The sequence below is a fragment of the Pleurodeles waltl genome, chromosome 12 (assembly GCF_031143425.1).
Source record: "Pleurodeles waltl isolate 20211129_DDA chromosome 12, aPleWal1.hap1.20221129, whole genome shotgun sequence".
In the NCBI taxonomy this organism is placed as follows: Eukaryota; Metazoa; Chordata; class Amphibia; order Caudata; family Salamandridae; genus Pleurodeles; species Pleurodeles waltl.
In genome coordinates this window covers 71173567-71186868 of record NC_090451.1, presented here as the reverse complement: position 1 = coordinate 71186868, position 13302 = coordinate 71173567, and the positions used below count along the sequence as shown (strand labels likewise).

At 45.0% G+C, this 13302-nt stretch overlaps 1 protein-coding gene across 1 annotated transcript in view; it reads left to right on the top strand.

The window, feature by feature from the left end:
• LOC138268028 (unconventional myosin-Vb-like) overlaps positions 1 to 13302 on the top strand; it is a 160552-nt gene that overhangs the window by 38967 nt on the left and 108283 nt on the right. The window contains exons 4-7 of the mRNA XM_069217350.1: positions 4423 to 4567; positions 5002 to 5158; positions 9022 to 9165; positions 11042 to 11123. Coding sequence (XP_069073451.1) covers positions 4423 to 4567; positions 5002 to 5158; positions 9022 to 9165; positions 11042 to 11123 — 528 coding nt within the window. The remainder of the gene's footprint in view (positions 1 to 4422; positions 4568 to 5001; positions 5159 to 9021; positions 9166 to 11041; positions 11124 to 13302) is intronic.

Sequence of the window (13302 nt, the reverse complement as noted above, 5' to 3'; positions counted from 1 at the left end):
GCCTCCTTGTTCACCTGATCTGAACCCCATTGAGAACCTGTGGTCCATCATCAAATGTGAGATTTACAAGGAGGGAAAACAGTACACCTCTCTGAACAGTGTCTGGGAGGCTGTGGTTGCTGCTGCACGCAATGTTGATGGTGAACAGATCAAAACACTGACAGAATCCATGGATGGCAGGCTTTTGAGTGTCCTTGCAAAGAAAGGTGGCTATATTGGTCACTGATTTGTTTTTGTTTTGTTTTTGAATGTCAGAAATGTATATTTGTGAATGTTGAGATGTTATATTGGTTTCACTGGTAATAATAAATAATTGAAATGGGTATATATTTTTTTTTGTTAAGTTGCCTAATAATTATGCACAGTAATAGTCACCTGCACACACAGATATCCCCCTAACATAGCTAAAACTAAAAACAAACTAAAAACTACTTCCAAAAATATTCAGCTTTGATATTAATGAGTTTTTTGGGTTCATTGAGAACATGGTTGTTGTTCAATAATAAAATTAATCCTCAAAAATACAACTTGCCTAATAATTCTGCACTCCCTGTACTTGGAAGTCCCTAGTATATGGTGCTAGGGGTACACCGGGCCTGTAAGAGCGTCTCCCAGGGACTATAGCACTTGGTGTGCCCCACTGCATGAGACGAGGTAAAACATGATTCCCAGTCTGCTGCTGCAGACTGGAAGGACAGTTTAAAACTGCTAACTTGACTTTGCCATTTAAAGTAATTACCAAGCCCAAACCTCCCTTTGTCATGTATGTAAGTGAACCCCTATGGCAGGCTTAACGAGCCCTACGGCAAGGTGCTGTATATTAAAAGGTGGAACATACTTTTTTATTCTTCAGCATTAAAAACCTTCAATTTGAGTTTTTGCTGTGTGCCCTGCTCAAGTAGAAGCAGACTCCAGTTAAGCCAGGAGCACTCCAAGAGCCAGCTGATTAGCCGCATGTTGGCAGCACAGGGACACCACAGCTGAAGAAGCCTGCTGGCGCAAGTTCATAGTCCAAAGTCTTCAAGCCGCTACCACAGCCGCCATGCAGCTTTGAGGACCAAGACTGGATGCAAGGAGTTGCACCAAGACCTCTGCGGTCAGGAGAGCTTTTCGGAGAGTTGCTGGTATGCTCAGGAGGGGAGTTATTGACTCTGTAACCGAGACAATGGGCGACTGGTAGTTAAGTGGCAACTGGAATCCAGCCAGACCAGAGAGGACTTTGTGGCATGTTGACCCTGCAACAAGGATTCCCTCACCAACTTCTTTGACCAAGGAATCCTTGCAGGAACATCCCTGTAGGGCGTGTCTTAAACATCCTTCATCCCTTGCATAAGACTCACTTCACAGGAACCCACTGCAACACAGATAAAGTGCTTGGAACTATTGGAGCACTGTTTTTTCTGTGAAGGTAACTGTTCTGCAGGACCTTGATGGTCCCCTTGACTAACTTACTGCCGGAGTTAGTCGCCCCAAGTAATCCTCACCATTTGGGTTGATACTTACCTAAGTTTCCTTGAAAAAGCTTTAGTGTCCAATTTGTTAACCTTGCCAAGGCGTGTTCACGGTTCAGTGAAATTGCTTTGATTTGTTACTACTTGTAATATCTATATATCCGGAACGCTACTGTGGATCTTTTTCGTTCTAGTGTCTAAATTCTTATAAAAATAGTCTATTTTTATAAACTGGTGTCGGATTTCTTGAGTGGGGTGTTGATTTTCTTCTTCAGTTGTTTTGGTGCTGTTAAAATACTTTACAGTTGTTCCTTTGGGTAAGCCTTGTTGCTCAGAGCCACCGCTACTGAGGGTTGAGCTGAAGGTTTTATAGACTAAACCTACTGGACCTAAAGGGGTTGGTAAGACTATTACACAGTGAGGTTGCACAACTACACCATGTAATACACCCCATTGGCTCACAAAAACCATGAACGTGTTTTCTTGCTCCAACTACCGATTCTACCGTAGCATGAAAAAAAAAAATCTCGATTTGGAGGAGGGGGGCGTTGCACAAGCTCTTCCATCAGCCAAACGGTCTCCGATCACACTCGGTAAAGGCGAGATGTCAGGACATGTACATTCGTAGAGATTTGGAGAATTCACCCTGGATCGTAAGGCAGGTGGTAGAACATCAGGATTACTCCTGAATATGGCAATATACGATGCTGCAACACAATGGTTGGTGACCAGGTTTGTTGGTAGACCCAGACCCTTACAGCTTTTTTCATTAGTCTAATGTGTTACTGGCACACCCTTTTGCTCTTTGGCACTGAATGGTCTGCCTTGGAGTAATGCCACAATCTTGATCTGTATAAATGAGACTCTCTGATGTTAATGGAGCCGCATAACCTGGTTAACATAGAGTATATAAAAAGCAGCCACAGAGGAACACAAACTTCAAGATTTGGATTGTTGCCCATTCGCTGGATTAACGTGGACCAAAGTTGTTCTTCAGTCAATACAACAACTAGTCCAGAAAGTCTGCTCTCGTGTACAGTTTATGCTCTTCACGGTGGACCCTTGCCAGATGAATGTTTTTGCTGCTGAAAGCCAAGTCTCAAGATTACCAATGTCAATAATGCCTCTTGTATGTAAATGTTTAGTTGGCATGGGAGTGTCAAAGGCTGCGTTGTGCGTGCACGCGCCCTTTGACTGGAAGGAGGTGTGGTGCTGGGCCCTTTTGTTGTGGGTTTACATACACGAGGCAGTATTTGCTTTAGCAATCTTGGAAGTATCGTTTGCCAGGCCACGAAGGGATTCTTCGTAACAGTTAATGGAGAATGTGTAAAGTTTAGAAGGGGCATCCCTACAGCTATCTCAACATGGTATATCACACCTTTACTATGCAGTGAAAAGACTCTGTAAGGTCTAAATGATTGTTTATGTCAAGGGTGCATCAGCCTAGGGAAGTTTGACGAGGATTGTGGAACATTTGTGCACATGGTTGGAGCCATCCCAAAGACTAGGGTGGTCAGTTTTCACTCTGAATGTGTGGAATGCTTGCTATGATCAGTTACTGAACTGTGTATGACTTTGTGCTGTGTTCCTTAAGTATATTTGATCTTGTGCTCCACCCAGACCAGTGGCTGTGGGTGAGTGATCCTGCCCAAACCCCATTCTTTAAAGATTTGTAATTTGATTGCCCCCACCCCTTGGTCACCCGCCTACTTCCTACCTAGCGTATTCCTGTGTGTTTTCTCCAACATGCCCCACTCTGACTGCACCATAGCATTTGTGACCATCTCAAATCCTCCTACCTGTGCTTTTCTGCTGGTACCCCCCTTACTCTACAAACTAAGCAAGAATGTTACTTGCTGCACCCCATGGTGCCTCTCAACCCCTCCAAATATTGCATGGAGCTTACTTGATTGAGTGCGTTCCTCATATTCTACAGCGTGATGGTATTCAATCAAGTGTCTACATAACCCACCAGTAGGTGTGTTCTGTAATACACACCCCATCCTATTGTCTGTGGCCTTTAAAAAATAAACAACGGAACCATGACACAGATACCAGAGCAGATGTTCTGTAACCATGTCTGCCCTGTGGACCGATCTGTTCACTCTGACTGCCAAATCACTACCTCCTCACAACCTGTGATCTTGCATTCTTCGTCATCGAATGCCTATAAACTCCCCCTCATTTGATATGGGGCACATCCAGCTTGCTGCCCAGGCTTGTTCTGAGATACTGAGGGAACCATCCTTTCCTCACCACTTAAAACAGAGCTTACTGTAGAAATAGATGGAAGTCTCTTTTTCCCTTTCTGTGCATCTCAAAGCTACCTTGTCCGGCATTCAAGTTAAACGTGGTTCTAGGTGTTGATAGAACATTGCAAAGGACTCCTTGAATTATCTTATTAGTACAGCCTGCTTACCGTGCCTAGCATTACTGCCCTCCAGCTTTCAGTTTCACCCTTTCACCACTAGCACACTCTGTCCCTTGTCCACAGCACAAGAAAGGTGTTGTCAGCTGTACAGACTGTAACCAACGCCTAAGCATTGTATGTACACCGAAGTTTATTCCCGACTTTACTAGGAGCATTCCTTCTGTGATCCGATCATTAGCGATGCACATGCTCTGGTCTGAAGGTCTCTTAATCATTTTGATTCCTGATGCTAGTTTGTATATGTTTCTAAAGTTAGTTTTTCTAAATGTGAAGAAATTGTATATCCGTATAAGCTGGATACAAACATTGCTGCATTAACAATGGATTTCTCCAGGCTGGAGCCTACATGGAAATTTGCTGTTTGGTTATTTCATTGCACCCCATACTTTTCACGTGAGCAAGTGTTCCAAAGTTGTGGAACGGGAACTCTGGTAAAAGAGATCCTGTTCCACAAAACTCTGGTAGTAAGTTATATGCACCATCATACCTATCCACTCTGAATTCTTCTTTCTGCCGATGGTTCCTTGTTCTTCTGTTCAGGGATTATCTTGGTCGCTATTAATCCGTATGAGCAGCTGCCGATTTACGATGAGGATATCATCAACGCCTACAGCGGTCAGGACATGGGCGACATGGACCCTCATATTTTTGCAGTGGCCGAAGAGGCTTACAAGCACTTGGCTAGGTAATTTTCAAGAATTTTCATTACTTAAATATGGTTTATTTACAAATCCTCTTCTAATTCCTAAAGTTCTTTGCCATCTTTGAATTAATTGTAGCACTTCTTCCCTGCAGGAGTGGATGCCCTGTTAGTTTATGTTGGTGGCTGCCTTCTAGGGTGGTTGGTAGCTCTACCCCAACAAGTGACCTCTGACTCTGCTTAGATCTCAGCTACTAATGATCTCACTTCCTTCTGTTGCCTAGCCCTCTGCCTTGCCTGCCTGATGTCCACATAAGTGTTCTTGTTCTCCACTGGTCTCTGCTGTTCTCCCTCCTGTTGCTTACCACCCCCTGACTTTTTACATCTCTTGCTGTACTGCCCTGATACCTTTTTTCTCCATCCTTGCTCCTCTCCCGATATGGAACTCCTGCCTACAAATATTTTCTTTTGCTCTCCAGATACAACAAGAACCAGTCCTTGATAATCAGCGGAGAGTCTGGGGCTGGCAAGACCATGTCTGCTAAATATGCCATGAGGTACTTCGCCACCGTCGGAGGGTCTTCAGAGGACTCCAATGTGGAGGCAAAGGTGCTGGCGTCCAATCCCATCATGGAGGTACTGCCCGAGTGGGTTCCTTTCTTTGTCGTCGAGTGCGATGCTGACTCTGAAAATGTGACACGACCTCACTGAAAGTTGATACAATTGCATCCATCTGGGGAACTACATAGGCCTTTGCAAACTGTCCAGTTAAAAAAGCTGATGCATGGCTCTTCAGAGGAGAACCAGCATGGAGGACTGCTTGCAAATACTGGCACCTGCCAAGTGTCCTCTAATCACACGCTGCATCAGGGACTCATCTGTACATTAGGCCAGTAGGCAAAGAAAACACCAACCGCATTTTTTAACTTGTATATGGGGAGATCGTTTATTTATATATATTTTTTGGCAACTCCTGGGATTCTGGCTTTTTTAACACAAGCAGTTTGTCGCTTGGGTGCTGGGTAATGCTCCTTAAAGGTGTTCCTGCAGAACTGTTTTTAAATCGAAGGTTTCTGTTACAACTGCTCAGAAATGGTGCCCCAGACCTGGTTCTTAAACTGAAAATGAAGATCCCTGAAGGTGGAGTGGGTAAAATGTACAAGTTTGCATTAGTTTGACAATCTTAAACCTGTTCCTGGATTGTGGAATTTGGTAAGACTTTGATTGATGGTTTTAAGAACTTAGGCGTCAGTTAGTAACTGTGCCAACATTTAAAAGACTGCAACCACTCTACCATTATAGACATGATTTTGGTGGTCCTCCTACAGTAACACTGACAAGTGAGATTAAACCCCAAAGCACCCCTGCAGTGCACCCTTCTAGTTTCAGTGTCTTTGAATCCCTTCTAGGTAACCTGCATCTTGCTCATTATGCCCTTTTCCCAATGTCCCTCCCCTTAACATGCCCCCCCTCCCCCCAGCCTCCCTTCCCCATTGGTACAATGCTTCACATGCATGCCAAGGGAGGACAATCCGCACGGTTCAGCGTGGATGTGGGGAGTGCTAAAGGGCATGCCCGCGGAAAGAGACTGAAGTTGAAACAAATCAAATAAGACGGACATGTCATTTATGTCAGGTAAAGGGAATGACTCTATAAGATGGACCACTTTAGCAGATGCAGTAACCATCAAGGCCTAAAGAGGTATTTGGTAGATGGAGGGTTCTGGATGCAAAAAAAACACTTGTTTCACCAAACTCAGGGTCATTCACTGAAGTGTGGATGTCACAACAGCCCCCACCTGCTGTCGGCAGCAGAGAGCTCCCCCGAGCAGGAACGGGGGTCCAGTGACTCTGGCCTGCTGCTCACGGGACATCTTCAGCCAGTCTGACAGCTCTCACAGAGAGGCTGTTTGTGGGTACAAGATCCTTGAAGGAAACACTACCTGCTTTGAAACGAGAACCAGCAAGAGCCGTGAGAGGATAGTGACGTCATAAACAGTTCTATTGTACAAGTTAATTAAAATAATACGTAAGATTTCAGCCTTTAACTTTTTCCTATTGTAACATTTAGACATTCTTTTACATTTCATAATATTCACCGTTACAAAACTTTGTTTAAAGTTTCATTCTTAAATTGGTTAAAAGAACATATGACGTCTGGATTGACTTGTCAACAGTTTAAACTTGTATTTAAAGCTCTTAATATGTAGAAGGTGTTTTACTTGAAGCCTGATCCTCACAATGTCGTATGGAAGCCTCCTCACAGCTTTCAAAATGTTCCCCTCTATTGGCTAGTAAATTGTAAAACGTAAAATTTTGGAGGCTAATGGCCCTGCCATGATACAGTTTTATGAAATATTAATCGCAATTCTGTCAATATAATATGCTCTTAACATAACTGTTATTTGTTTACTCATGTACCTGTGTACACCAAAGCGTATTTATTAATTAATTCCTTAATTCTTTCAACAAAATTCTGTAAAACTTTTTTTTTGTTCCTTTTCCTACTGGCCAGTTCTACTGCAAGTAGTCTCACTGATTTTACAGCAGAAATATACTATGTACTTAATAGATAAAACCCCATATTTCCTGCACAGTTAGTGTGGTGAGCGGATTAACATTTATTAGGTGAGCTCTGAGGTGGTGTACAGAGAGGGATTTGGGCTGGAGGAAGCATCCAGTGGTGACCTTTGCAAGGAGCATTGAGGGGTGAACTGTGCAAGGTGGTAGAGCAAGGGGAGCCTTGAGAAAGCTAGAGAGAAGAGCTTCTTGGGGACTTTGAGGGCGGGGGCCTTGAGTTCTTCTTTTAGCAATTCCTCTCTTGGTTTTCTCTCAATTTAAATACCTGATCCTGGTTGAGTTAGCCACTGTGGTTTGGTTGACCAGGCTACATCTTTGTGGCAGAAACCTTTCACTTTGCTTGAAGCCTGGCTGGTCCGGTAAAGGGTATTGTAATCCTTGGAGCTGTCATACAATAATGATCAAAGTGAACAGACCAGTGTGTCTCCATTCACACGTACACAACAAAGTGGACCAAGATGTTTTTCACACTTGGCTGTCATTGTTAGACAAAGAACCTTGCAAAGCACTCAGTGCCCCTGAATTATATATGTAATCAGGTTGGGGAGATAAGAGTAGTATCGCAGACACTTGCTGCCTAAGTTGTGCAGGCCCTGGAGGTAGTGGGGATGAACACTTATTTTGGGGTACCAAGACTTTTTTTTTTCCATCGGATTTGCCCCATAGGGACAAAAGGTTTATGTATTAAAATAAAAAGCTATGACCGCTGCGACAAAGGGGGTAAGCATAATTGGAAAAAGCACCTCCAAATGTCAGATGGACATAAGAAGTGTACGGTGGTGTAACTATGATGCAGAATAAACATGAGGCAGCCTCAGTAGTCCGCAGCACTGGGCTCTGAAGAGGAACCTTGTGTCCTACACCAGTGGTTCCCAACCTTTTGACTTCTGTGGACCTCCACTTTTTCATTACTGAAACCCGGGGACCCCCAATGAATCATTATTGGAATCTGGGGACATCTCACTGAGCCATTACTGAAAGCTGGGCACCTAATCTGTTATTTAATTTTCTAAGCAGTCGCGGACCCCCCCTGAGGAGGCTTCACGGACCCCCAGGAGTCCCCGGACCACAGGTTGGGAACCAGTGTCCTAAACTGATTTATTTTATTTTTAGTAATCCAGCGCACGTGCACCATCTAGTCCATGCTTCACTAGCAAGGAGCTTCTAAACTATAGCTCTCATGTGTGCACCACAGCCTTCTAAATTAAAAGCTTTTGCTTGGATGAATTAAATTCAGAGTGTATATTTTAGATAACAGTGTGTTAATTTTGAGAACTCATAAACTGATATTTGTAGAAAAATGGCCACATTTACAAAATATATTCAAAGCTGATATTTGAGTGATAAATCCTGTTTCATTGAAAAGACATTTTACAAATATTATTTCCTTGTTGACACAGACGTTGCTTCTATGGCTGTGATGTATCCCCTATGTAGAGGCATTCCGGATTGACCAAGCCTTTCTCACATTACTGCCGGCTCCCTTGCGGATGCACTGAGGTGGTCGCTGGTAGTGACCTTGCGCATGGTGGCCACTAATGAAACCTTATCTGATGTGGACACTATCGCAACATAACTTTAGTACTTTACGTTTCATGGAACATAAGTAGCTCTTATTTCAGAAAAGGTTGGAGACCCCAGATGTAGTCTGTTCCTCGATGAGTCTGATAGTTTCCGCTCAATAAAAAGGATTGTCCCATATTATGGGCCTGGCCAAGGAATAATGATAACTTATCGCCTGCTGAAATCTTAAACTTTCTCTGATCCTCTGTGCTGCAATACTTTGTAAAAGCTTGCACTGAAGTTCAACTTTTCTCAAGTAAATTTTAGCCTTTACTGATTACTACTATAGTTTACTTCTTTTTGAAAAGTGTTCTGAAAGACTGAACGTTCAGTTATAAACTCCTGGTTTGCTTTCAGGCCATTGGGAATGCAAAAACCACCAGAAACGACAATAGCAGCCGCTTTGGAAAGTACGTTGAGATCGGTTTCAGTGCTAAATACCACATCATTGGTGCCAACATGAGAACGTACCTGCTGGAGAAATCGCGTGTCGCCTTCCAGGTTTGTGCTTTATCAAGGTTTCCAGAGGGCAGTCGCCTCCTTGCCGTCTCCTGCATCCTATTGCCTAGTGTTCTTACCTTTAAATGTGGTCTGTGCTGGTATTATCTCTTACCGTGCTGGCCCGCCTCGCCTACCTCTTGCGGTCATCTGACTTACCTTCCTTCCCTTTGCTATCTTTTAATCTTAAAAGCTGCCTGTGCCAAAAACCTTCTCCCCTTAGAACTTCCATTCAGTGGTACTTCTTCTGTCTGCCTCTTATCCTGTGGGTTCTATTCCTACCCCCGCTCCTTTTTGTGCTCCCTTCTAGAATGCTTTCCTGTGCCTTTGTCGTCCATAATCTCTGCATCTCTGTGGCTTCATTGCTCTCCTGTGGTACTTCTCTGCTGCCTTCTCCTTGTGCACCTCATCCTTTTTAACTTTGAGGCTCTCAGTATCTCTTATATTAAAGCTTCCCGGTTGTTTTACATGTTTCTAGTTGAAGGTCCTCTATGGTAGTGCCTTCTGCATCCTGGGTCTGTCCTTGGCTCAGTGAAGGTCGTCTTGATTGATCTCTTGCCCCTGGAATCTCTATCTCAGCTGGTCCCCTTCTCCCCTTTGCCAGATCACAAAGTGCAGCTTCTCCAAGGCTGAAATCCTGCAGGTTAAATCCTACATTTTGGAGTTGATATCTGATTTTTGTTAGGCTTACAATGAACCACAGGAGTGCTCTAGTGTCCAAACTTGCGCACAAGGTTCATCGGATGGAAAATAATACTTACGTTCGTTATACTGAAATGTGAATGTATTCTACTGGTATTTATATGGCGCTTTCAATATCTATTTTGATGCCTAACGCACGCTCTCAGAGTTGAGTAAGCGGATACTCAGAAGCATTTTTTATCGTGCTACATACCCCGGACACACAGTGCGCCTCACTTTTCTGGGTGTCCTTCGGGTGCATGTCTGAAAGCAATTTGGTCATAAATGTTCTGATGGAGGGGGAAGTTGGGTGCTGTGTGTGTGTGGGGCTGAGTGTGGGTTAGAAGTGTTACACAGGGATTTAGACAGCACATACGTGTGGTTGCTTCAGAAAAATGTGCAAAATGGCTTTTATATTCCGTCATTACATATTGGTTGTCGGGGTAGTGCTTCGGTTTCAATAGATCATCCTAATGGTATGCATCCAGTTGTTGGGCAGAGTTGCATCCTCCTAGTCGTCTACCAGGGTGATACCATGGACCCGGTCTTTCTAGGCATTTGAGAGACCACCTTCAGCGTCTTATGTTCTTTTAACATGGGTACTATGTAGCCTTCTAGAACTTAAAACATGTTTTAAGGTTTAAGGGGGAACTCCAAGTTTTTGATGCCTTTCTGAATTCCAAGTGATTGCTTCTCACCTTTGTTAGTGTGTTCCAGAGGTTACAGGTTTGTTTTGAGAAAGACCTTCCACCTATACAGTTTTTTTTTTTTTCCGCGCCTCATTGGTGGCAGGCTCTTTGGTAGCGGGGCTGTTCTCGCAGTAAGATCTCTCCTTAAGGGAATAGGGAATGGATTTTGATTGGAGGTAGGTCAATCCAGTAGAGAGGATGCCTTGAGATAGACCCAGAAGGCTTTGAAGGATATTCATCTTGCGACCGGTAACCAGCGGAGGCCTCGGCGCAGGGCTACGTGTTCACGTCTGTTTAGTGTCTGGTCTATACCAACTTTGCCGTGTCTTTCAGGGTTGCTTTCTAAATGCACACCAATGTTTCACTTTCGAACCTCAGTTTAACGTAGAGTTCACGTGTGATGCGTAATATACAAATCAACTTGATTAGTTTAGTTTCAGGGATGCCCTGATTGTTCTTGGCTCTGTTTTGAGTGTAACCGTTTTCTTTGCTCTTATGTTTTCCAACAGGCTGGATCGGAGCGAAATTATCATATTTTCTACCAGCTTTGTGCCTCTGCCCACTTGCCGGAGTTCCAGGGACTTGGCCTCAGTAAGTGCATAAAACTGGAGCTGGGGGGCTCTGAGAGTTGTGCGAGTAGAACAGGGGCGAGGGAGCTCTTCAGGTACAGCCACTGGGTTTGTGGACTTTGGATGTATAAGAGAAGGGTAGGCCGGACCAATAATACGATTTTAGGTTCAGTAAAGGTGCTCGATTTTTTGTTGTTTTTACATGAGGTCAAAAAGCCTGTTGGACACTGCCAGACTGGGCGTACCAGGCATCAGGTGTTTCCCCAAGAGGCCGACAGGGTGAGGGCACTTGTGTTACTGGGGAGGCGGTTTTGCAGAAGTGCAGCCGTTTTAAATCCACTGCTGAAATTCTTGTATATCCAACGGTTTTCAGGCAACAATAAAAGTGCCAAGTTAACTGGTGATTGAAGTACCTGCGGGAGAAAGATTGGAGTTTTGATTAGTGGCAGTTTTGACTCATCTAAGGTAGCGCTGAAGGTTAATATGGCTGCTGCAAATAACATGTACTATGCAGAGTACAGACCAGTATTTTATGTGCATAGATTAATAGAATACTGCATTTGTCACATAAATTACAATCCTAATGTAGCACAGTGAGCTATGAACTGCCATCAAAGAGCTGCATGCAAACTGCATGGGACAGGTTACAAAGCCATGCTTTTTTCTCAGTGTTTGATTATCGTAACTGTGTTTAAAAGGGTTTGTTTTAGTAGGAACAAATAGTTATTAGTAAAGTCAACCCTAAGCACTGTTACGTTCTGAGTCAAGAGTTTATGCTTCCCCAGACCAAACACTCCTAAAAATGCCTTCCAGTATGGATGACACATGAATCCTACACCTTGTGGTCCCCTCTGTCTTATGTAACATTTTCTTTACACTGATGTACACACTTATGATTCATTGTCTCTGTATGTGTGTGTGTGATGTAAAGCGCTCCGACACCCAACGCTGGTATGAGAGGCGCTATAAAGCAAATGACACACATGTGAGAGAGGGCATAGAGAGACGAGAGGCAGTGTTAGAGGCTGATGGTAAGGGAATCGCTGAAGAGCCCCAATAAAGATTGCCATAGCCTGGTGCACTGTAAGGTCATCATTTACTATGCTTCAAAAACAAATACAATTGAAATATGTAATGAAAAATGTGTTGTAGAATGCACTGTTGCCCATTTTTCCCAAATGTTCTTTGGGGAGGAGACCCTGTGCCCCATCACCCCTAAAGCCCCATTATAGTGGTCAGGTGCACTCGCTATGTACCTATGTATCCTATGGGAGCTGATCTAACGAAATGTGCCAGGTCAGCCTTGGGTTCCCAGTCCGGCCTTGCCTGTTGGGAGGCTTGAACACGCAAGCGTGGGTGCTGAGCAGGCGCTGGGGGCAGCTGTGCAAGCAGGAGAGCCATGCTGCAGGTATGGTGAAGTGGTGCAGCGAGCTAGCAGGAGAGCCATGCTGCAGGTATGGTGACGTGGTGCAGCGAGCTAGCAGGAGAGCCATGCTGCAGGTATGGTGACGTGGTGCAGCGAGCTAGCAGGAGAGCCCTGCTGCGGGTAGCGAGCTAGCAGGAGAGCCATGCTGCGGGTATGGTGAAGTGGTGCAGCGAGCTAGCAGGAGAGCCATGCTGCGGGTATGGTGACGTGGTGCAGCGAGCTAGCAGGAGAGCCATGCTGCGGGTATGGTGACGTGGTGCAGCGAGCTAGCAGGAGAGCCATGCTGCGGGTATGGTGACGTGGTGCAGCGAGCTAGCAGGAGAGCCATGCTGCGGGTATGGTGACGTGGTGCAGCGAGCTAGCAGGAGAGCCATGCTGCAGGTATGGTGACGTGGTGCAGCGAGCTAGCAGGAGAGCCATGCTGCAGGTATGGTGACGTGGTGCAGCGAGCTAGCAGGAGAGCCATGCTGCGGATATGGTGAAGTGGTGCAGCGAGCTAGCAGGAGAGCCATGCTGCAGGTATGGTGACGTGGTGCAGCGAGCTAGCAGGAGAGCCATGCTGCAGGTATGGTGACGTGGTGCAGCGAGCTAGCAGGAGCACTTTGGGAACAGCTCAGCACAACTGGCGGATGCTCCTGAGGAGGTGCTGGTGTACGAGGCTGCATGTGGACTGTAAAGTCACTCAGTGCATCACAAGCACGCAAGTGGTCAGCCCTTGGCCTGTGTCATGTGTCCGTTCTCGGACCCTGGGAGTCGCACAGGTCTTTCAGCGGGC